General features: G+C 39.6%; 5 protein-coding genes and 1 pseudogene across 6 annotated transcripts; 5 read left to right on the forward strand and 1 right to left on the reverse strand.

Moving 5' to 3' along the window:
• Positions 1–737: 737 nt before the first annotated feature.
• Positions 738–1631, forward strand: LOC117616033 (annotated as a pseudogene).
• A 1063-nt stretch (positions 1632–2694) lies between these two features.
• On the reverse strand, positions 2695–5458 carry LOC117616413 (F-box/kelch-repeat protein At1g16250). 2 transcript variants are annotated; one of them, XM_034345724.1, is made up of 4 exons: positions 5189–5458; positions 4937–5077; positions 4038–4613; positions 2695–3640 (listed from the first exon to the last, which is right to left on the reverse strand). In XM_034345724.1, coding segments are annotated over exons 2-4 (1161 nt in total). In that variant the 5' UTR covers positions 4939–5077; positions 5189–5458; the 3' UTR covers positions 2695–3057. The 2 variants fall into 2 exon arrangements, with proteins under 2 accessions (XP_034201615.1, XP_034201616.1); XM_034345725.1 differs by having other exon boundaries at positions 4038–4671.
• A 765-nt stretch (positions 5459–6223) lies between these two features.
• LOC117614592 (rhomboid-like protein 14, mitochondrial) lies at positions 6224–7868 on the forward strand. Its single transcript, XM_034343495.1, has 2 exons — positions 6224–6606; positions 6775–7868. Exons 1-2 carry the CDS (start codon positions 6394–6396, stop codon positions 7564–7566), a joined length of 1005 nt encoding a protein of 334 aa, XP_034199386.1. The 5' UTR covers positions 6224–6393; the 3' UTR covers positions 7567–7868.
• A 615-nt stretch (positions 7869–8483) lies between these two features.
• On the forward strand, positions 8484–13878 carry LOC117638871 (DEAD-box ATP-dependent RNA helicase 50). Its single transcript, XM_034374029.1, has 8 exons — positions 8484–9005; positions 9448–10070; positions 10726–10920; positions 11179–11366; positions 12073–12286; positions 12799–12930; positions 13116–13291; positions 13425–13878. Exons 1-8 carry the CDS (start codon positions 8750–8752, stop codon positions 13660–13662), a joined length of 2022 nt encoding a protein of 673 aa, XP_034229920.1. The 5' UTR covers positions 8484–8749; the 3' UTR covers positions 13663–13878.
• A 401-nt stretch (positions 13879–14279) lies between these two features.
• On the forward strand, positions 14280–16621 carry LOC117616763 (50S ribosomal protein L18, chloroplastic). Its single transcript, XM_034346173.1, has 3 exons — positions 14280–14614; positions 15694–15855; positions 16292–16621. Exons 1-3 carry the CDS (start codon positions 14426–14428, stop codon positions 16439–16441), a joined length of 501 nt encoding a protein of 166 aa, XP_034202064.1. The 5' UTR covers positions 14280–14425; the 3' UTR covers positions 16442–16621.
• A 527-nt stretch (positions 16622–17148) lies between these two features.
• Positions 17149–20086, forward strand: LOC117614406 (cation/H(+) antiporter 19). Its single transcript, XM_034343206.1, has 3 exons — positions 17149–17363; positions 17539–18540; positions 18737–20086. The coding sequence occupies exons 1-3, from the start codon at positions 17175–17177 to the stop codon at positions 19994–19996; spliced, it is 2451 nt and encodes an 816-aa protein (XP_034199097.1). The 5' UTR covers positions 17149–17174; the 3' UTR covers positions 19997–20086.
• Positions 20087–25149: the final 5063 nt, after the last annotated feature.

Consider the following 25149-nt stretch of genomic DNA (forward strand, 5'->3'; position numbering starts at 1 on the left):
AGTATCCAAATTGAAATCCAAGCACACCTACGTGCTCAAGACAACAAGGGGATCGCATCGGGACACAATGCCCCTTTTCTACAGTGCCCATGCGCCGCCATACGCGCCCGCAGTGCGTGGGTGTCCAAAGCGATTAGGCATCACCGAAAATTCTCAAAATCACGGCTCAAGGTTCATACCCTAGGTATAACACTCTATTTAGAGTCACTTTTGTTCTTGGACATACCCCGAAAAATGGCCGAAAGTGGCTAGACAAAATCCGGCCAAACTATGGGTTCCAAATCAGGTTACCTATGCTAGGAATTGATCGAATCCTACCCAACAGGTAGCTAGAGCAAGAAAATTAGGTGACAAACCATGCCTCATTCATCGGAATCGGTGGCCGGAGGAGGGAGAACGAAGTTGTAGAAGTTCGAGAGAAAACCAGCCGCTTTTTCTCCATTTTTAGGCGAAATCACGATGGCAGGCGGCGGGACCTGGCTGGGGTTGGAAGAGGATGGTGGCCCAGTCATTTTGGTACCGGCCCCATCAGCTTTGGTGGTCGGACGAGAGCACGACCGGCCAAAACATGGCCAGCTGTCGCTGCCGTCGCGAGAGAGAGGAGAGAGAGAGAGAGAGAGAGAGAGAGAGAGAGAGAATCAGATTTTACCAAACTCTTTTAGCCAATTTTACGGTTATGCCACTGTGGGTATTTTGATCGTATCTCTCTCGTTACAACTCCGATTCGAGCCCACCACATGTCTACGGACTCATCTCGCCATGCTCTAAGCAACGGTATAGTCGAAATACCCAAATTCCTTTCCGGTCAAAAAATCAACTTTAAACCTAATAAAATATTCTAGGGGCAAAATGGTATTTTCTCTGAATAAATTAGTATTTACTAATTTATTTAGGACCGGGTCGTTACATTCGTAAGGTTATCTTGTTCGTTGACCCCACTATAAATCTAGAGAATTATGTGGTTGTAGCACTTTCCGGTCGCTGCCCTATGTTGGCTTTTATCAAGGCAGGTCAAAACACTTGGACTTACCCCAACCCAAATGGTGACTTTGGTGATGTTATATTCTATAAAAGCAAAGTGTACGCACTGAAGCCATGGGAGACATTGAGTTATTGGATGTTTTTAGCAGTGATAATAACCCTTCACAGTCGCCACAACTGAAGCCACGCACACCTTTTCGGCCATTTCAACCTTATTGTTTTCATGCATATCTTGTTGAATCAACTAAGGGAGACTTGTTGCATATCTTAAGATTTTACGCATTAAGTGACGGTAGGTTCAATTATGGTGCTGGGCGACGCACTTCGTGATTTACAAGTGGGTGTTTGATGATGAAGATGCAGGATCTATTGGGCACAATGTTGAGGTGAAAAGCATTGGAGATGAGGCTCTGTTCGTGGGCGACAATCATTCAATTTCTATTTTGGCTTCAAACTTTCCTAGATGCCAACCAAATTCCATATATTACGCCGATGATTACATATCAAACTATCCATCGTTAGAGGGTGATGAAGCATATGCTATGGGAATCTTCAACTTGGGGGATGGAACCATCACACAACATTACTCTCTACACTCCAATTCTCAAAGAGCGATTTGGGTTGTGCCACCGTTTAATGGACTATGTTAGCTTCTAATTTATCTTACAATTCATAAGTTACGATATTTTTGAAGTTTCCACTATTTATGTGTTGTACAATTATAACTCTTTGCTTTATGCGTAACAAGATTAATTTATTAGGAAGTAACTCTATTTTATGGGTCACATATTGACAGTTTGTGATTCTCATCCATACTTAACAGAGTTGTTCCCCCAGTTGATCTAGATTTCACCGGAATGTCAAAACAAATCTTCTTATTTTTGCCTTTATTTATACTAGCCTCTCCACTTACGAGGAGAGGCTTTTTTAAATAACGCATGACTTACAAAGTTTTTTTTTTTTTGGTTGGTATTTTTATATTTTTGTAATTGTATTTTTCTAGATGTATGTATTAATCACGACTTAAAAATATTTTATTTTTTCTCAATTGTATTTTTTTAAATGTCCGTCTCAAAAGTTTCTAGATGCTTGTCTTAAAAGCTTTTTTATTGCGCATATTGAATGTCACAAAAATTAATATATATATATATATATATATATTAACTTATGTGCAATTGTATTTTTTTTATATGCTCATTTCAAAAGTTTTTTTTTTCTTTCTATCGTGTATATTTCTTTTTTGAGACGGACATCTAAAAAAATAAAATTATAGAAAAAGAACATATAATAGTATTTTAAGTCGTCAAGTAATTAATAAAAAAGCCTCTTGCAAGCGTTTGAAGCACCAACACATTTGTAATATCAATTGGGGGAGCTTGAGCCTTTTATAAGATGCTTCACATTTTCATTTGTATCCACATTTAATTTTTAACACCATTTGCATTAGGCTAATCCAATCCTTCATTTGTATCCACGTTCATTTTTTAAAACCAAACATGATATTGGATTAGGCTAATCCAATCCTACTACTTATCCTACCCACCAAACAAGGCCATAGAATTCTATGCAGTGATGGTATATATGCACACATAAATGAGTGCTATACATACATTCAACTTCTTTCTTACATTATCTCCTTCTGTTCTTTTAATAGTAATCATCTTGTTTTTACTTTATATACTGTCTTTTAGTATAAGCGATAGTTTAAACTACATAATATTTTTTTTTACTTTATATACTTAAATCAAAACATTCACGGTAACACACTTCAGTGAAGTTTGTAACTCATAAAAGAATTTGATTGTATAACAATTCTGAATCACAGCCAGGCACGTTCCCTTTGGCAAATTTGAGTAAATTCTTCCTATATGTTTCCACTCTCCAGGCAAGGCTTTTCTAGTCAGTGCATCAGCTCAAATCATCCCATTTTATGATCTTCTCAGACATTATCATCAAATCTCAGCCAATTCTACTGAAAAAAAATCTCAGCCAATGTCACATTTAGTCTTAGAGGCTTGCCATTGAACAAAATGCATCAGATTTCAGCATATGCATCCCTTTTTCCAGCCTAAAACCCTACCTTGGGAAAATTGAAGATTCTTCTTCCATGGACGCACACCCTATAACAGTTCCACGAGCGGACCCAACCATGGGTCTAGTTTCCCTCCATTTCAAGGGCTTAACCAAGGGGTTGCAAACTCTCACCAAATCCAACTTCACAATGTCAAACCTCCCAGCACCTGACTGTTCCCACTTGAGAGCCTTCCCTCCCAGAACATAAAGTTCATGTCTTAATGCAGCAAAACCATAACCAAAAGCCTCCAGCTGCCTTGAGTGATCAGGAAGATTCACCGATGGAACTGAGCCTATGTTGTACCACTCCCCTTTTTCGGTATCCCTTGTTTTAATCAAGCTCTCACCCCAGTCTACAACAGTATATACTCGATTATCTCCGATCACCTGAACTGCAAATTGCATTGCCCTTGAAAAAGGCCAGATGTCTTCAACTGTGCGCCATGTTCCATCAGATGGACTAAAAACCTCTGAGGTATTTTGGTCTGGCAGGCCTACTTGGTCACTCAGAACATGAAATTTGCCTTTGTATGATAAGCCCAAGCAGTCCATTTGAGGGTTGCGCATTGGTGGCAACTCCTCCCATCTGCAAAATTTATAGTCATAACATAAATAAAGAATTTTCAGTTCAGGAAAAAAATATAGAAGAAAGAAAGAAAGCCAATTGAATCCATTCGCTATAAACTATATATCACAAAAACATCTAAACATATGCATACACACGTATGTATATGAACACACTACGCTATCTGCAGTAAATACCATCAGGCCACACTTCTAACAAGGGAGGTCAACAGACTATAAAGACAAGTCTACCAATCCTCAAGGAAGATTGAAGTAGTTTGCCCCACACAAAAATAGTGAAAGATAATACAGCAAAACATGAAAAATGAAAAACTTTTCTTCGTAAGTACAAATGCAAGAAGCGTTGATAGTAACATCAGTACTCAGACATGTTTGAAGTGTCAAATAAAGGAACATACTTATCAGCAACCGGATCATAAACCTCAGCAAGAGCAAGCCCTCTGGTGCAAGATAAGTTGCGCCCCCCAGCAACATAAATTTTACCATAAACAGCACTACATGCAAAATGAGAACGGGGTGTAAGCATGGTTGCCACATTGGTCCACTGTTTCTTAAAGGGATCAAACTGCATCACCTCGTTTGTTATAAAAGGCCTTTGGTGTGGAAAAGCTGGATCATGCGGTGCATAGGACCCTCCAATGACAAAAAACCGATTTCCGACACTAATACTTGAAAATCCGAAGTGTTTCCGGTCAGCATGGACAGTTAGAATCTTTGGCAAAGGATGCCACCTATCAGCTTCAGGATCATAAGCAACCCACTCATTGTTGGAGCCTTCTGTCAGAACAAACAGCCAGTTGCCACACCATTCTTCTCTAGCTTTATAGTTGGCATAGTCCAAGCTACGGATTAAATTTCTCCACGTCTTTGAGACGGTTTCGAGCAGTCCATGATACCCATGAGAAACCATTGCCAAACATCTCAATGCCAAATCATCAGGCAATCCAGGAATGATAGATTGATGCACAGATTCCCTATAGCCCACAGATTGACAAATTAAACAACCAAATACTTGTGTCCAAAATGGAAAAACTACATGCACATAGAATTAAAGATAAAATAAAGGCCAGTTATTCGAAACAACAATTGCAAAACTATAAAACCCAAAACAAAACAAAAACGCAAAGAAACACAAGAACAGCAAAAGATGAGCATATGCAGTAACAGTCACATAAGAGTTCATTCATCAGCTAAAACTCTGATTGACTTATTAAATCATTTCTACACAATTTTATTATTGAGGGACAATAATGGGGACCGATATGTTAGTTGAGACTTGAGAGAAACAATTTCTTACATGACTCAATATATCCAGCAAAATTGTTCCTTTTTTCTTATGAATCTGGCATGGGCACCTGCAACCCCTCTCTTGGAAATCAAAAATCAAACTGAAAAACAAAAGGGAATGGCTTGCACCGAATACCCTCTGATGAATTTCCTGCAAATTGAATTCAGGTTCAGATAAATAGGCACAGACAAAGAAATTAATTATATATATATATATAAAAATGTAAAAGGATAAAGAGAATTTAGGGGAAAAATAACTTACAGAAATAGCAGCTAGTCATTGTGTCGCTTTGGGGAGATGCCTTGTTTGGGCCTCTGGAATTTGTGTCCAAATTTGATGGTGAGAGAGGTAGAAAATCAAAACCAAGCTGGTTGCTTTTGCATTGCAGAAGGCAGCAGCTCCAATGTCCTTGCCTTTCAGCACTTACTTCACGCGCGGGCCAGAAATGCCCTATTGAGAGAGAAAGGAGAGGGACCAGTATGAACTGAAAGAAGATGGAGCTGAGAGATAAATGAATAATACTTTCGTCCAAGTCCAAAAAAGATGGCTAATTCATTCAACATGAAAAACGAGCAGAAATTGGTTTTTTTATTTTTATTTTTGGTAGCAGGCTAATATTCTATGGTGATGTGGCAGATTTATAACATACCACTCCTATCAAGAAATATAAAATATTGTAAATAAATTCAACTACTAATCTAGTGCTATTTTTATTTTCAATATTCAAATAAATTCAACTACTAATCTAGTGCTATTTTTGCATTTCACAATGTGGTTCTCTCTGTTTTATGTCACTATATAAATATTACTTTTTTAAAAAAAATAATTTATTCAATTTGAAAAATATTTAACCAATATGACTTAGAGAATGTAGGATTCTAATCATAGGATCAAATTGTGGGATGAGAAGAAGAAAATAGAACGAAAAAAGAAAAAAGGACAATGAGGTAATGTTACGCTATCTTAAAAGGAAATCTCAGATTCGAGTCTTTCGTCATTAATAAAAAATGATTTAGCTTGATGAGAACACTTTAAAGGCAAAACAGTAAAAAGAAAAATATGAAAAATGAAACAAAACCATAAAAAATGCTATGGTGATCACTGATCAGAGCTTTTTTATTTATTTACAATCTATAAATAATGTATAGTAAGAGTTTTTTTTTGTTTTGTTGTCAAATCATTAGCAGGTGATCCAAAAGAAAATAAGCAGGCCATGAAGCCCCATGAGTTAATGGGCCAGGCTATTTCTTTTTCGAACAGAAATGCCCCATGACACACTCCAATTAAAAACACAGAAAAAAGGAAAAGGAAAAGGAAAAGAAAAAGGAAAAAAGTAACCGCGAAGACGAACCGTCTTGGGGACTCTAGAAGGTGCTTTTCGTACGAACCAAGGAGGCAAATCGAGAGAAAAGGCTCTGTTGTTGCAGTTGCAGATCAAAATTATCAAACCCTAAATCGAAACGAAGATGGTGAGAACAAGAAACGGGCCGCGATCGAACGGAATGCTGCCGCTGTTGGCACTTCACGCGGCGAGCGAGTATTACAGGCTCGACCGGAAGCCTCCGGTCACCGCCGGACTCATTGCCGCCAATTCTCTCATCTACTTACGCCCTGCTTTTCTCGACCCCATTCTCCCTTCCCTCCAAGAAGTCTGGTTCAACCCCCACCTCATCCTCAAGGTAATTTCTCATTATCATTTCTAAGTTCACAAAAACCCCAAATGGTTGAAATGTTATCACTCTGTAATAAACCTTGAATTTTTAGTTTTTGTTCTTTTGATTTCATACGTGAAATTGGGTGTTTTATATATTGATGCGGGTAAGCTGTTTGTGAAATTGCTTGAACAGAATGGAGACTTGAAGCGCTTCTTCTTGTCGCCGTTCTATCATGTGGGAGAGTCTCACTTGGTTTACAACATGCTTTCCCTCTTGTGGAAGGGAATTCAATTGGAAAATTCAATGGACAGTGCTGAGTTCGCTTCCATGGTTGCTGTGCTACTGGGCATGTCCCAAGGAATCTCACTGCTGATTTCCAAGTCCCTGCTTGCGTTCTTTGACTATGAATGGGCTTACTACACTGAATACTCTGTTGGGTTTTCTGGGGTGCTCTTTGCCATGAAGGTTGTGCTCAATTCCCAGACCGAGAACAGTTATGTTTATGGAATTCCGATACCATCTCGTTACGCTGCGTGGGCGGAATTGGCTTTGGTCCAATTTTTGGTTCCTGGTGTCTCTTTTATTGGTCATTTGGGTGGAATTCTTGCAGGGCTTGTCTATATTCAGTTGAGGGGTTCTTACAATGGCTCAGACCCACTTACTGTTATCATCAGAGGTCTTACTGGTGTGCTGAAATGGCCTGTGAGATTTTTACGACGCTTGTTTCCATTCCGAAGGAGGCAGATATCCGGTAGAGGACCTGTTGGTGGAGGTCAGAGAGGAATTTCTGTGTCTGGTTTCTGGAGATGCCATGCTTGTACGTATGAGAATTCTGCTTGGTTAGATGTATGCGAAATGTGTTCGACAAATAGGAGGGCCACTGGCAGTGCCAATGGCATGGCTTCACCTCGATCGGCACATTATTCAGGTGAACTTCCTTTGGAAGAATTACGTCGGCGGAGGATGGAAAGATTTGGGAGATGATAGGGTTCCCATTCCTGAGACTTGTTACAGATGATGTTGGCAATGCATGACATGCAAATGCAATACCTCTTCCTCTCCTCACCCCATTTCATTTGAATGTCAATCTGGCATCATTGATCCTGATCTTATGCGCTTAATCAACTCATTTGGTTAGAACTTGGAACATATTGTCTTAGCTAACTGGTCTTTGTCCAACTATATGCTGAACTTTTATCAATTGTTTGTTGATCGTTGAGAATTTCTATGGCTCAGGATGGCCTGGGTTTATGTTTTGTGAATGAATGTTGGTAGGTCCAATGTAACATCTGGAATGGTTGATGAAAGTAACTTGATTTGAAGGGCAAACAATAAAGGGGGAAGCAAAATCAGACTGAAGTCTGAATAAAGCATCATCATCAAACATTTGTTGCCATTTGACAAGAAATCTAGTAAAAGAAAATGAAGTATGGGAGCATCGGCTCTCAAGGGAGTTTCCACAATAAAATTAGAAATAGTATAGTGAAAGAACATAAAGATGTGTATTGCAATCACCGCATTTTTACGAGAATCAATGTTGCTAATGATATACAAATATGTTTCTCTAACATTGAATAGTAGTTACACTTTACAAAAGACATTTGTTAAGGAAACTAGGCTCGATGTTGCTTGCTGCTATTGCCTCTGTTTATGTGGTTTTGCTCTTTTTGTACCATGTGATTGTATTCGAGCCGCAAATTTTTTAACTAAAATTCTGCACTTGTTCATAATCCCAACAGTTGGGTTGTGGATTATCCATTGTACCTCTTGTGATATTTCTCAATAAAGTATATTTTTCAACCAAAAAAAAAAAAAACTTGGGTTCATTAAGAAAAAGGAAAAAGGAAATTGGGTTTAAAAAGGCCCAAGATCAGCCTTTCTTTGGGCCGATCCAAGTTTGTAGCAGACCTGCTTCGTCTGAGTGTTGTCGACTGTCGTCGAGCGAAGTAAACCGCGCGGCATCTCTGTCTGTGCGTGCAGCAGAACAAGTAGTGATAAGGGAGTGAAGAGATAACCGTTGTTTCCTCCACCATCCAACGACTCTTCTTCTTCTTCTTCTTCTTCTTCTGCTTGAATGAGTTTTGATGCTCAACAATATAGTATTGTTAATAAGTAACAGCCAATTAGCCATACCCAATTGCCCATATCCAGAACCAGAAACACTGAAATGCTGGCCAAAGCTCCTGCTCCAGCAGTCAACCACCACCTGAGGCCAAAACGCCTTGAACCAGAATGGACGGTGGCACTGGCACCTTACAACTGCAGGTGTCTCCATCTTCGTCAGATGAGAAAATGGGGGATAAGTTGTAGTTTCAGTCAGAGCCCCACCGATAACCCTGCACCTGCTTATGACCTCATGGACGATTTCGTTGTTCTGGGACCAGCCAACAATGACCCTCCCAACAGAAACACCACCCATAGAGGTCCTCTCTCTCTCTCTCTCTCTCTCTCTCTCTCTCTCTCTCTCTCTCTCCTTTTTTTATTTCAATTTGGGTTTTGCTTATTGTTTCTGTTTGTTCATGTCCACCTAAACTTACTCTCTCTCTCTCTCTCTCCTTTTTTTATTTCAATTTGGGTTTTGCTTATTGTTTCTGTTTGTTCATGTCCACCTAAACTTACTAATATTTGTGAGTCAAAAGACTTCCTCTTTTGAGAATCAATTTTTTCTTTTCAAATTTCACAAGGTTGGTTTTTCCTTAAAAAAAATCTATTTTTCCGTGAAGCTTTAGACAAATTAAAGTTGTAAATATAAGGCACATTGGTTTAGTAATCCAGGGGTTGGTTGAACATGCATACATAATTTGTCCCATCTAAACTGCACATATGTTTATCCTGTGGGAATTGAGCATGTGTCACCATTTACAGACAATGACCGTCAACCAGCACGTACTAGGAAACTTGCTGCAAGTTTTGGGAGATTGAAAGTACATAGAGTGAAATCCGTAGTCGAGAAAAATTCTCGGATGAAGCAAGAAGTAGATGAAAGTGATGATGAACTAAATGTACAAGATGCACCACCATTTATCAATTCACAATCTACACTTGAAGTTAGGGGGAACAAGAAGAATGCAAATGCCCCCAGTCATGGAGGAAGAGCTTCAAGTGCTTCTCGCTCAGAAGAATTTAGAAACATGAGGCGGAAGAAGGGGACAGAAGACGGCATTGACCGCTCTGGTGTAAATGTGAAAGATGCTTTTGAGCCGCTCACTGACGATCAGACTAAACAGCATAAGCCTCATAGGTCTGACACCATGGTATCCAGACAAAAGGCTTCCGTTTCAAGAGGTTCTTCTGCTAATGCAAAAGGATGGGGTAATGGAGGAGGTTCCATGTATGACTTGTCTGAGTTGCCAGACCTAAAGCAACGAAGAAAATTTTCCACTGACAGTGATTTTTTCAGTCGAAAATCCTTTAGGGATTTGGGATGCAGTGACTATATGATTGAATGTCTAAGGAGGCAGCTTTTCCAGCGCCCATCACATATTCAGGTACATCAATGTTGTTCCCATATTTACATCTGCGAAGAATTTGGTTTGGTGTTTGCTCTGAAATGTATCCACTTCAAGAAGTGCCCCATATATAATGTCCTGTAAAATATTATAAATAGTTATCCACTCTATGGACTTCATCCTGTTATTGTTCCTGTACTTTAGAACTTCTGACCTATTAGAAACGAGTTTTGGTTGATGCAGTTTTTATACGTCCTGTATGACTCTGTTCCGTTACGTTTTCCTTTCAATCATCTTATCATATTTATCTGATTTAAAGTCTAGTATATGTTGAGACTGGTAGTTTTGCCTGTGGTTGCTACGTTGAATTCTGAAATCTCTATGTGCTTGCAATCGCATTGTGATCCTTTAGGATTGCCTTGTCATACATCTGGCATTATTATAGCTACTGTAATCATGGAAGCGTTCTTCTTAAATATTTTTTCTTTAGATTTGACTGAATGAATTCCATGATATAAATGTTGTGATAATAGTTTGATAGGTTGGGTTGCTAATAAAGTTAACACATCAGAAAATTAGTGGAATGTGCAATATCCAGCTAATATACTCTTATGAAGTTCATGTTTAGTTGACTTGTACAAGGATGCACCAACTCACAATTAATACTGTTGTTACACGTCCTATATAAATGCAGGCCATGGCATTTGCTCCAGTTGTTGAGGGAAAAACCTCTATTATAGCTGACCAAAGTGGATCTGGCAAGACATTAGCCTATCTTGCTCCAGTAATTCAGCGTTTAAGGGAAGAAGAACTTCAAGGACTGAGCAAGCCCCTGTCACAGAGTCCTCGAGTTGTTATACTGGTACCGACTGCTGAGTTGGCTTCTCAGGTCAGTTTCTGTTGTGTTTCTAACTTGCTATTTTTATCTTGTGATCTACATGCTTTTAGTTCTTGTTGTCTGTTGTCACCTCAGCTCAGGTTGATTCGACAACAGTTTTCTGAGCTCTTCGCATATTAATTCATTGCCAGCTCTCAGTTGGTTGACCTTGTTCTCTTTCGAAAAATGTGAACTGATTTCCTATATGTATTTATAATTATATTGTCATGCTGGCTGCAGCAAGTGCTTAATGCAAGTGTACCTGTGCAGGTTTTGGGTATTTGCCGTTCAATGTCAAAATTTGGGGTTCCAGTCAGGTCTATGGTTGTAACAGGTGGTCATCGACAGAAAACTCAGTTGGAAAATTTACAACAAGATGTTGATATTCTAATCGCAACACCTGGTCGATTTATGTATCTAATTAAAGAGGGCTTCTTGCAATTATCAAATCTAAGATGGTAACCAGTTTTCCTTTAACTTTGCATAACTTTTTCTGTCATATTGTCTCTGGGTTGATAAATTAAAGCTTCTTTGTAATTTGAATTTCGGTCCCATATATTTTGGACAGAGCATGAGACATGAATAAGTAACTAAGGATTTGCTGGGATGGGTTCTCATAGGTTGTGTTGTCAAGGAGTGATAAGTTTATTTAACAACTCTGGGAGGGTAATTTGAATTTCGGTCCCATATATTTTGGACAGAGCATGAGACATGAATGAATAACTAAGGGTTTGCTGGGATGGGTTCTCATAGCTTGTGTTGTCAAGGAGTGATGAGTTTATTTAACAACTCTGGGAGGTTTGAAAACTATGGACCTTGATTTCAGTTCTGTATGCGTTAGCTATCTTGGTTGTTTGGTTGGTATAGTATTGTAACTGTCTTCTCCAGCCACAATAAACTGTTTTGAACTGTTACACCTTGTATGTTTCCTTCACTATGACAAGTAAATTCACTCAGTCTTCCAAAATTAATCTAGATGTAAGTATAAATAATAGAACTTAGGAGTTCTTGGTGATGTTGTTGACTAGTCACTCGCTATATTTGTGAGTGGATCTGGGTGTGTGCTTGCATTCATGCTTGTGTTTGTTGATTTACATACATGGCACATCAATATGTGACAAGATATTTTACTGGTGCTAATATAATGAGAACGTCTTGTTGCAGTGCTGTGCTGGATGAGGTAGATATACTCTTTAATGATGAGGATTTTGAAGCAGCACTGGAAAGTTTGATCAATTCTTCACCTGTTACCACACAATATCTTTTCGTGACTGCAACTTTACCTCTTGGCATTTACAACAAATTAGTGGAATCTTTTCCTGATTGTAGAGTGGTCATGGCACCTGGAATGCACCGTGTAAGCCCTGGCCTTGAAGAGGTTAGTTCTCCTGTTGCTTAGTATCTTAATTATTATATTTTGAAGCATTGCACGATGGATTTAATTGTGGCCCTGGTAATTAGGTCAATACGAAGGCTCTTATTTTATGGTTTACATAGTTTCATTATCATACTTGTTGACTATTGAGGATGAAAGAAAAAATGCTCCACGGGGAACTCGATCCATTCACCAGATCATGTTGGGCTGGAATGCCTTCATTCACATCCCATCTTTTATGATCTCTGGGCCTTCCCACTATTCTACTCAACTTTGATTGGACAGTCCTAAAATCCTTGTACTAATTTTATAACATCTTACTCTGATATAAAAGAAAAGAAAAACACAATCAGTTGTTGGAGAAAAGGGTATTCCTTTGTTATCATTGCCGCATTATTAATTCTACTTTTAATCAACTATTTTTCCTATCTTCCCCTTCATATCATTTTGATTAGAATTGAAGAGTTTTAATTTCTCCAACATTATGGATTTTAATTATCATGATTCATGTCCAGGTTCTTGTAGATTGCAGCGGAGATGATGGAAGTGAAAGATCTCCAGAGATGGCATTCTCAAATAAGAAATCTGCTCTTCTGCAACTTGTGGAGGGAAGTCCAGTTGCAAAATCAATAATTTTCTGTAACAAGGTAAGGTGGAACCTTTCCTTCTGGATGGCTTACCATGTACCTGGGGATTGTGGGCTTTCACATACATTTCTGACTTTCTTTTGAGGGAAAAGAGAGCATAGAATTTTATGAATATGGAACTTAATTTCTTCTCAGGTCGTTTGAGAAATTTTAATTGAAGTTAGCTTTTCCTTTCCCATTTGCAGATTGAGACATGCAGAAAAGTTGAGAATGTCTTAACACGTTTTGACAGAAGTGGAACTCGTGTTCAAGTTCTACCATTCCACTCTGCTCTGGCTCAAGAATCTAGGCTTGCAAATATGAAGCAATTCACCAATTCTCACTCAAAGGAAGTCTCACAGTTTTTGGTTTGCACTGATAGGTATTGCTCTCTGCGCATGATTTCCAGTACTAAACTCTCTTTGCACTACAAGTATAATCTGGCTAATTGTTTGTTCCATAAATGTGAGTCATATTAGTATATAGCAACTTGACGTTTATGAAATATCTGGCAGAGCATCTCGTGGAATTGACTTTTCCGGTGTGGATCATGTAATACTCTTTGACTTCCCTCGTGATCCAAGTGAGTATGTTCGACGTGTTGGAAGAACTGCCAGAGGTGCTGGAGGAATAGGTAAGGCATTCATCTTTGTGGTGGGCAAGCAAGTCTCCCTTGCACGAAAGATAACAGAAAGAAACCGAAAAGGTCACCCCGTGCATGATGTACCAGCTGCGTATGAGCTTTTGTATTAACAGCCTACCTGCCTGCTTGTAAAATATGAGTTAGAATTGCCAAAAGAGCTGACACATGACACACAAGTTGCAAGGCTGGTGTGGGGAAAAATCAACAGCCATTTTTTTAGACATGTGCGCTTGGCATTCTGGAAAAGTACAATCTCATATATACGCTTTTCTTATAAGCAGATCTTATATGATTTAATCCAAGTTTGCTTCTTATTGTCGGTAGCATACATTCAGCAAATTTGATTGGTTGGTTCCCCAGCATGGCCAGCAGCACAAATGCTAGACAAGCTCTTTCCTAAAATACGGTCAATGCTAAACAAGTTCTTACTCTAGTAATACTTCTTTTCCTAATGTCAAAAGAGTTCCTAGTTCGAATCTCTCTTGAGTGGATTAAAAAACAACTCCTTTAAGTGAAGGAAATTACCTTACCAAAAAAAAAAAAAAAAATTCCAATCACACTTTCGCTCAAAAAATAAAAATCCATCTTCAAGATTGGACAACAAAATGAGAAATTTGCCTAATGCCCAAAAAAAATATTCCCATTGGCAAAAGCTTTTTATTTTTTTATTTATATTTATTTTTAAATTTAAAAAAAATAGAGAAATGACCTTGGCTTGTGCCCAAAAAAAAAACAAAACAGAGAGGGTAATGTTGAGAACGGTGCGTTGTGTTCTGGGTGGAACGGGATAAGGTGCCAAATAGAAGAACGGGGCTTTAGAAATACAGTAGAGAGACTGAGAGACGGAGAGAGATAGAGAGATAGGGAGCTACAATGTCAGCGTCAATTTCGTTCCTTGGCACTGCAATTGCGTCTTCCCAACAGCTATGGCTGCGTCCCAAGCTTGTGGGAGTGACGACGACTCTAAGTCCAAGGCCTCAATCTCAGTCTCTTGTTGTGGAAGCCAAAGCCACCACCAAAAGAGAAGACAGAACCGCCCGCCATATTCGTATCAGAAAGAAGGTACCATTGCCAACCATCTCTCTCTCTCTCTCTCTCTCTCTCTCTCTCTCTCTCTCTCTCTCTCTCTTTTGTTTTCTCTATCTAATTTCTGTAATTTGGTTGCTTCGCTTTCAACCCACATAATGTAAGATGAATTTTACTGTTCAAATTCAAGGCATCTGAGTTGTCCCCTTTTACTTTACGTGTTCTGAATTTCCCTTATCTTCTTCCCTACCTACCCAGAAACTCTTTGTTGTCAGTTTCTGAGTAATGGGTTCTTCTCCTTCTACAAGAGCATGGACGTTTTGCCATTAGATTAGACCAACATACATTACTGGAGCTTAGCTTCCCAAGATAGGAAAATGTGTCTTCATTGTACATATACATGAACTGGGTTAGCCTGTTCTTTATAGAATTTTTAAATGGTCAATCACAAAAAAGCACACAAAAGTATATGGAGAGGAAAAGAATTCCAAATGGCTTTATCGAGCATAGGAATTACTTTATATCCTACATACTCAAGATGTCTCTCCTCTTTTGACTCCCCTGGGGATTACAAAGTATACACATGACACAGTAATGTATATGATTATCTGCTGTCGTATCTAAGGATCCAAATGTGATGTTAATTCTCTTATGATTGTACGGTTTAATAATGGTTGATTTACCTTATTAATCATAGATTATATTAGTTCCCGTGAGTATGCCTCCCATAATCTCTAGAGGTTCTTGTACTAGGTGGGTTTGGAAAAATTTAGTGTGTTTTCTCTGTTGGCAGTTTTCAAAGTGAAATTTGGAAGCTTTAATTTGGGTGCTTATTAGTAACACTGATACACTCTCCCTTTGCAATGCAAATGAACTTCTGTTCAACAATTTCCCTTTGATTCTATTAGTTTCTTCTATACACTCATCAAAGCATACTGGTTAAAATTACCAAATGGGATCATCTTGTGAACATTTGTTTGCTTTGCTGGTTCAAGGAGCCTCTAAATTTTAGTGGTTCTTTTGTATGATTCATTCCTCTAATAAGTTGAAAGATATCTCCTGAAAATGAGAGTTGCTGGTTCTGATTATGGATGACGCATTTGTTGTTTCTTCAGGTTGAAGGGACTCCGGAAAGGCCGAGGTTAGCTGTCTTCCGCTCCAACAAGCATATCTATGCCCAAGTGATTGATGATACCAAGATGCACACACTTGCTTCAGCTTCAACAATGCAGAAACCTGTCTCTGAAGAATTTGATTACACTGCTGGTCCTACCATTGTAAGTTCACAGATATCAACTAAATAACCTTTTAAATATTCTTGCTTCGCCATGTGGTTCGTTAGTCTGAAAAGTTTATTTCAGTTGTACATACTCTATTATGGAAATATGGCCAAATAGGCTTTCAATAGCTTTATTTTTCTGAAGCCTATTGCTTAGTTGAACTGTTGCATAGCATCAATCTGCAAGCTACTTCTATCATTCTTCTTTTACTGTTTACCCTTCTGTAGGTCAATTCATATTGGATGATTCATAGATAAATGATGATTGTAATAAACTTAACAGTTGGAAAAATTACTTATTATTGAACCGAGATCTTGATTCGTCAATTGCTAATGTGGTAAATTTACCTTGTACATATTTTATAAAACTTCTTGCCCTTAGCTTTGATGTTTGTCAAACAAAAGTCCTGATCTACTTACGTTTGTGTCATCAGGAAGTAGCAAAGAAGGTGGGAGAAGTGATTGCAAAGTCCTGTTTGGAGAAAGGGATTACAAAAGTGGCCTTTGACCGGGGTGGATACCCCTATCACGGTCGTGTGGAAGCCCTTGCTGATGCGGCTAGGGAACATGGCCTTCAATTCTAAGATTTGGTCGGACTTAAATCTATTTTGGATTGATGTACCCCTTTTTTTCAGTTTTTTTTGTAAAAGCTTGGGATGGTAGAATGTATTAATGTGTAAGCAGAGTTGCTTTTTCGTAGTCAATTGAACATTTGCCAAGGAGAGGCTTTCAATTTACTTTATTTATGCTCTTGGTTCTTCTCATCTCATTTTATGGCCCCTTGGTTGCTAGCTTATCAAATGATCTAGTAGGGCATTGCATTCAAAGTTGAGATTTGTTAGGTCAATCCAAGACTGGAGTTGAAATTAATCTTCAAACTAACAAGAACCACATGTAGGAGGGGAAGAAGGAACTATCATGCCCTTCCCAACTCCCAAGCAAAGAAAGCGTTCAACGTGTTGTCCTCTTCTATTTTTAGCATTATTCTTTCTCTTGCTGTGCTATAGCTTCTTCTGTTCCTACCCCGAAGTCCGTTGCGGAGCTGAATTGCAGTTACGCACACGCACATGCAGAGATCGATCCATCCACAAAAGATTCGATCATCATATAAGACTTCCCACATCTAGCCAGAATCATGAAATTCTCTTCACCAAATCAAAAGAAAAGGGAAACTGAATTCCTTCGTCTCCTCATCAATTGATTTTTTATTTGCTTTTTACATGTGGGTGCGTTGGGGTGGGGGTGCTGCTGGAGTGGCGGATCCATTGTGCCTGTGGTGATCCCTAAATCTTTGATTAATTAAGCTAGTTACTTAAGATGGCACCGCCGGCTAGTCCTGTTGTCCCCATGAAGGCAACATCCAATGGATCGTTTCAAGGTGAAAATCCTCTGGATTTTGCTCTTCCCTTACTCATCCTCCAGATCTGCTTGGTCGTAGTTTTCACCAGAACACTCGCATTCCTTCTTAAACCTCTCCGGCAACCTCGAGTTATAGCCGAAGTCATTGTAAGTCTTTTCTCAATTAATAGCCTAATCTTTGTTATCTTTCATTTTTGAAAAAAAATGGCCTAATCAAATAATGGTTCACAGTCTGACAACATAATCCTTAATTTTACATGCATTATTTAATTTCGTCATGAAATTTAATTCATCATGCATGCATACATGCATGTAATTGCAGGGAGGGATATTACTTGGACCCTCGGCATTGGGGAGAAGCGAGAAGTTTCTCCACACCGTTTTCCCGGCAAAATCAATGACCGTACTGGACACCGTGGCCAACATCGGACTCCTCTTCTTCCTGTTCCTCATCGGCCTTGAACTCGACATCCGCGCCATTCGCCGCACGGGCAAGAAATCCTTAGGCATAGCCGTCGCCGGCATCACCCTCCCCTTCGTCCTCGGTGTCTTCACCTCCTTCGTTCTCCGCTCCACCGTCTCCAAAGGAGTCAGCCAGGGCCCCTTCCTCGTCTTCATCGGCGTCGCCCTCTCCATCACCGCCTTCCCCGTCCTCGCCCGCATCCTCGCCGAGCTCAAGCTCCTCACCACCGACGTCGGCCGCATCGCCATGTCAGCCGCCGCCATAAACGACGTCGCCGCCTGGATCCTCCTAGCCCTCGCCATCGCCCTCACCGGCACCAACACGTCCCCTCTCGTGTCCGTGTGGGTCCTACTTTGCGGGGCCGGGTTCGTCGGGTTCTGCATATTTGCTCTTAGGCCGCTCCTCGCCATAATGGCACGGCGGTCCCCCGACGGTGAGCCGGTGAAGGAGCTGTACATATGCATCACGCTGTCGCTGGTGCTGGCGGCGAGTTTCGTGACCGACACGATTGGAATACACGCGCTGTTTGGCGCGTTTGTGGTGGGGATTGTTGTGCCGAAGGACGGGCCGTTCGCTGGGGTGCTGATAGAGAAGATAGAGGATCTGGTGTCGGGGCTGTTCTTGCCGCTCTACTTTGTTTCGAGCGGGTTGAAGACGAACGTGGCGACCATCAGCGGCGGGCTGTCGTGGGGGCTGCTGGTGCTGGTTATATTCACGGCTTCTTTCGGGAAGATTGTGGGGACGGTGGCTTTGTCGATGATGTGTAAGGTGCACTTCAGGGAAGCTTTGGCACTTGGGTTCCTTATGAACACCAAGGGACTGGTGGAGCTCATCGTCCTCAATATTGGCAAGGATAGAAAGGTTTGTTTGTTTACTAATTAATGCTCTGCATAACCAGCTGCTCTCTCTTTTACTTGTTTGCAATGCAATGTTTAGTACGTATGATATTGGATTGGTACTGCACAAATTTTACAATTTATTTGTTATTTTGTTACATCAATGTATGTTACAAGTTAATTACTTTTTATATATATTCGTCACTACGTACGCATGGCAGGTACTGAACGACCAAACATTCGCCATATTCGTTCTAATGGCGCTCTTCACCACCTTCATCACCACCCCACTGGTGATGGCCATCTACAAGCCCGCCCGCAGAGGAGCCCCCTACAAGAACCGCAGCTTTTTCCGCAAAAATCCTGACACAGAGCTCCGAATGCTGGCCTGCTTCCACAGCACTCGCAACATCCCCACTATGATCAACCTCATCGAGTCCTCCCGCGGCACCCGCAAACGCGGCCGCCTCACCGTCTACGCCATGCACCTCATGGAGCTCTCCGAGCGCTCCTCCGCCATCTCCATGGTCCACAAGGCCCGCTACAACGGCCTCCCCTTCTGGAACAAGAAAACTGACGACACCAACTCCAACAAGGACCATATGGTCATTGCTTTCGAGGCCTACGAGCAGCTCAGCACGGTCAAGGTCCGCCCCATGACAGCCATCTCCTCCCTCAACGACATCCACGAAGACATCTGCGCCAGCGCCCACCACAAGAGCGTCGCCATGATCCTGCTCCCTTTCCACAAGCACCAGCGGCTTGACGGCACCATGGAGTCTCTGGGGAACTCGTTTAGGTCCGTCAACGAGCGCGTGTTGAGGCACGCGCCGTGCTCGGTTGGGATTTTGGTGGACAGGGGTCTGGGCGGCACTGCGCAGGTCTCGGCCAGCGACGTGTCGTATAATGTGGTTGTGGCGTTTTTCGGAGGGCGGGACGACAGGGAGGCGCTGGCGTACGGCATGAGACTGGCGGAGCATCCCGGGATTGTGATGACTTTAGTGAAGTTTGTGGCCCCACCGGGGAAGACGTTGATATTTGGCGCGAAGTTGGTCGGTATCACTTCGGATAAGAACAAGAAGATTTTGAAGGAGGAAGATTGCGGCGACGAGAAGGAGGACGACGAGTCGTTTTTGGCTGAGTACATGAGTGTAAGGAACAGTAAGAACAAGGAGGGCGGGGAGCCTTCGATGCTGTACGAGGAGAAGGTGGTGGAGAGCAAGGCGGAGATTTGTGTCGTGTTGAAATCGATGGGCAGAAATGTCAATTTGTTTGTGGTGGGACGAATGCCTCCAACGGCGCCGCTGGTGGACAGCACGAGTGACTGCGCGGAGTTGGGCCCCGTGGGGAGCTTCTTGGCGTCATCGGAGTTTTCGTCCACGGCGTCGGTTGTGGTGCTTCAACAGTATAATCCCACGGCGTCGCAGCCGCTTGTGGTGGAGGAGGCTGACTATGAATTACCGGAAACGTCAATGGCTTAACTGTTGCGTGTGAGAGTTTGAGAAAATGTTTTATTTGCTGAAATTAATTAGGAGATGAGGAATAAAAAGTCTTGTTAGAAATTTCGATCCTTAATTACATCGATTTAGGAGATGATCCATAGAAACGATAATGTACTTAGTCAAATTATAATTACTTGTATTTCTCATATAAAATTTGGTTATTTTTGTTTAGTACATGAATACCATTCTTATTGTTTGGTTAACTTATATAAGTCATTATTCTCATGATTCTTTTAATTATAAGAGCATCCATAGTTGGGGTGTATTTTCGGGAGTGTAAAGCCATTTTTACATTCTCTTTATATTTTCGGGGGTGTAAATATGTTTTTTGCTCCAACGAGAAACGATGTAAATCTAAGATGTATAATTTTTTCTCTCTTTTCTTCGGTGGATCCCGTCTGCAAAAGATGTAAAAATAGATGCAAATGTACATTTTATTTTACATCTCCATGGTGGTGATGTATGTTTACAACCCTTTACATCTCCCTATTGGAGATGATTCCGGTGACAAGGGGTGTATATTTAACATACACTCCCTTATACACCCTCCTATTGTGAATGCTCTAAGTTTATAGCAATGCAAATGGCATTTCTATAATTTTTATATTCTACAATTCAGAATCCAATTTAGGCACTGATTTCAAATTCTAAACTCTAGATTTAAGACTTTGAATTCAAATTCTAAATCCCAAAAATGAAACCTCTAGCTATCTATTGTCATTTCATCGACTATTAGCTTATCAAAGGGTAAAAATTTTCAAAAAAGAGAAGGTGAGATATGAAAAATGACAGTGAATTATTTCAAACAATGAGAAAATTAAGCAAAAAGTGAAAACAACGAAGGGGGGAAGAGAGAAGTAGGGTGGTATGCGGTTCGGTAACTGCGACTTTTAAGGAAAATTGCAAATTGTCTGAGTATTTGCGATATGGCTTATTTTGGGACCGCAAACCGGTCGAGTTTTTGCAGTTAATTGTGTCTCAACAAAACCGCAACTCTGTTGGTGTCCGCGAAAAATGTGGGATTCTCTGATTGGGCCGTTTTTGGCGTAAATTTCAACATTTTAGGTCTGTTAAATTGGGTCTTTTTGGGTCAAAAATATATAATCTTTTCCATACTTTTGTAGGCCTAGTTTTTAAGCTTATTTTGAAGCCTTTTAAGTCCAAACATTTTAACTTTACAAATTTAAGCAAATAGACTCACAGCCCAAATAAGCAAATTTAAACCCGGGCAAAAAGTTAAAATTTAGTTATAACCCAAAAGGAAAATGCAATGCAAATGTAATTAAAGTTACAACCCAAACGAAAAATGCAATGCAAATTTAATTAAAGTTATAAAACATAGAGAACTCAAGTGTTGGTGGTGAGTGAATTTTAAGGACTTGGTTGTGCATGGCCACCATCTACAAATAAAACAACACAAGTTTAGTTATAAAAAATATATAAAAAAGAAAAAAAGAAGAAGGGAAATTTGCATAAATGCCACCTGACCTTTTAACCATGTGCACAATTACCACTTGAACTTTTAATTTTTACTATTAACCACCCGAACTCTATAGAGTGTAGCAATGTACCACCTCCATCTAACTCCGTTGAACTTTTCGTTAAATTTAATGGCATTTTCGTCAATCCATTTAACTAAAAACACATATAAAAAATTTAAAACTAATATATACATATACAGAGAGCTTCCATTGAGGGATCCCTCAAATGAGCTTCCATTGAGGAATCCCTCAAATAAGCTTCCATTGAGGGATCCCTCAAATAAGCTTTCATTGAGCTATTAATGGAGAAAACGGTGGGGAGTACAGTAAAACACGAAACCACGATCAAGGTGGTTAAGTGGGTCATTTTAACTTTTGAGGGGTAAAGTGAAATTTGACCGAAGTTTCAAAGGGTACTACAATAAATAAGCCTTTTACTAATCCAAACCATTTATTTGTAGATATTCATTCAAAGATCATCTCTACAAAAAATCACTTGAATCCGATATCATTTTACCACTCAATTGAATTATTGAAAATTTAGTACTTTCTTGAAACAATTGGATGTCGAAACGGTTTTCGATTTCTCTAATTTTTTGCAAGCATGATCTATGAATGTAGACTTAAAAAATAGATGGTTTGGATCGTTGAAAAAAAATTCATAGGGGACCCTAAAGGGTGTCCCTCAAATAAATTATTTGAGAGATCCCTTAATAAAAGAGGACTGTGTATATATAACCTAACCTAATTATCCCACAACTTCCCCACCCTTCCAATTCTCCCCTAGTGCCCAGTAGATCCCTCCCTCTCTCTCCATCAAATAAAAAATTTAAGAAAAAAAGGGATTTGGAGATCCTAATGTTTGGAATTTAGAGATTCTTACATCTGTTTGGAATTTGTTTTGGCAATTCCAGCTTATTAGAATTAATTCCTGGCATTTTGGGATATCTAGTAAGACTAGTATATGGCAGCAGGAAGCTAACTAATTCATTCCCAGAGGCTATGATGTAGTTAAAAAGTTCAAATTTTAGCTTTTGGGGTGAAACTTTTTGGACTGTTAGATGGAGAAAGAGAGAAATTGCAATCTAACTGTTCTTTTTGTTCGAGTATGAACGAAGACTAGTGCGAGCAACTATAAACAAATTAAATGATAGGACAATTGAAATCTGAGTGAAAGCTTCACCTGCCAAAGAGTGTGTATATATTTTGAATTTTGATAAACTTGAGAAAAATATTTTTTTGTCAAGATAAACTTTGAGAGATGGATTCCATGCATCATGGATCATTGCATGCAAGAGGTTGCAGCTTATACAGAGGGTGGGGGAGACGGTTAGACGGGGTGGTGGAAGTCCTAGGATAACAATAATTAGGTTAGGTTTTTTTGTTTTTGTTTTTTTTTGGGTGATAATTATGTTAGTCTTAAAATTTTAATTTTTAAGTTATAGCGAATCGACAGAAATGCCCTTAAAGTTAACGGAAAGTTTAACAGAGTCAGACGTAGGTGGTACATTGCAACACCCTATAAAGTTCAGGTGGCTCATAATAAAAATTAAAAGTTCAAGTGGTAATTCCGCACTGACCTAAAAGTTCAAGTGGTATTTATGTAAATTTCCCAAAAAACGTTATAAGAAGCATAAAGAACATGAAAATAATAAACTAATTACTTACAAGTTGTGACGTGTTCCATTTCCTTGTAGAATTCAATCTCATCATCCATGGGTTCCTTGTAAAATGAAAATTCGTCCGCCCTAAGCCAATCACAAGTACACACTAATGTCTGTACCATTTTAGGATGCAATGAGCTTCTAAAAGGATCCACAATCCTCTTGCCTAGGTTAAAAGCATTTTCACTACCAATCGTAGAACTTGGAATTGCAAAGATATCCTTGGCAACTTGTGAAAGAATTAGATATCTTGTTTGGTTCCCTTTCCACCAATTCAAGAGATTGAATTGTTTGCTCAAAGGGCTCTCAAAAAGATCCGCGAAGTACTTATCCACTTCATTGGATATCTCAACAGATTGCTCATCCTTCCTTCTTTGCACAAGTTGTTGTATTAGTTGAAATGTGACATCAACATCCTCACCAATTTGTGCAACCTCATCCTCATCAATTTGACTCACAACATCACCCCAACCCCTTTTTACTCATTATACAAATCATTAAAACACTTTACAACCTCATTAACAACCTCATAAAGATTGCCAAAGCTTATTTGGAGCATTTGAAGCTTCATCCTTAGGCCTAGCACATTGCCTAAAAATATACGCTTATTCATAATCTCAAAGCTCCCCCAATATTTGTCAGATTTCAACTTCCTTAAAGATGCTACCCGTTGCATAGTAGGATTTCTAGGATCATTCATTTTCGTTTCTATTAGAACTTGTAACCCAACCAATTCTAGGAAAATTATTGTGGATATACGAGTTTTGGTTGCACTAAACTTCAATGTATGCACAAAAACTAATGTCTTCTCCCAGTCATCATTATTTGGAGGTCCCACTCTCTTAACCATCACTTTCTTAACCTTCTCTTTCGCTAGAAAGTAAGCTTAAAACACTTCACAACTATAGGACATCCTCTTAAAGACTTGCTTATACTTGAATACACCTTCAAGCATTTTGTAGGTTGCATTCGGCCTCGTAGCACATCTATTGGCACATTTGCCTTACACGCAATGGCAAACTTTCTAAACTTGTCTAACCTAGCTGGAGAAGAGTGAATAAACGTCACACAATTTCTTATACCCTCAATTGAGGCACTAAGCTCATTCAATCCATCCTTAACAATTAAGTTAAGAATGTGACAAGCACACCTCAAGTGCAAGTACTTCTCATCCAACATTGAGGTATTCATTGCCTTTAGACTTTGTGCCATGTACTCAACTGCCCCATCATTGGCGGAAGCATTATCAACGGTAATTGTGAACGCTTTGTGTATACCCCCAATCCATCAAACAGGCATCTAGGGTTTTCCCTATGTCAATGCCCTTATGACCAGTGATCTTTGTGAAGCTAATTATTCTTTTGTGCAAGTTCCAATCACTATCTATAAAGTGAACTGTCACAACCATGTAATTTATGTTTTGGATCGATGTCCAAGTATCAGTTGTAATACTAACTCTTTGCTCACTAATCACACTCATTATCTTTGCCTTTTCAAGCATATATCACTCCCACACACCCTCGACAACCTTCTTCTTACTTGGTACCTTCAATCAAGGTTGCACCTTTTGCATCATTTCCTTAAAACTCGAGCCCTCAATGACTCTAAAAGGATGCTCATCCTCTATGATGAACCTCCCAATCTTTAACTCGTTTTTTTATTTATTAAATGTGTGAGGGACCAATCCACTACCTATTGTATCCGAAGTCAAGGTAGGTTGATTTGCATCACCTTATTGATAGAAAGGAGAGAGCTTGCATCTCCTCTCTATGTGAGTTTTTAAACCTATTGTTCCATTTTATCTAAGGTCGGTTGTTGTATTCCTTCCAAGTGTCAATATATGGTTAGTATAGTGTTACAAGTAGGGGTGTCGAACCACAGGGACCGATTGGATCCTGATAAATTACTAGTTTTGAAAGAACCCTAACTAAAAAAATAAAAAATGAAAGTGACAAATTGAAAGTAGTTTTTGTGTTGTAAATGAAAA

Source organism: Prunus dulcis, chromosome 1, assembly GCF_902201215.1.
Source record: "Prunus dulcis chromosome 1, ALMONDv2, whole genome shotgun sequence".
Taxonomy (NCBI): domain Eukaryota; kingdom Viridiplantae; phylum Streptophyta; class Magnoliopsida; order Rosales; family Rosaceae; genus Prunus; species Prunus dulcis.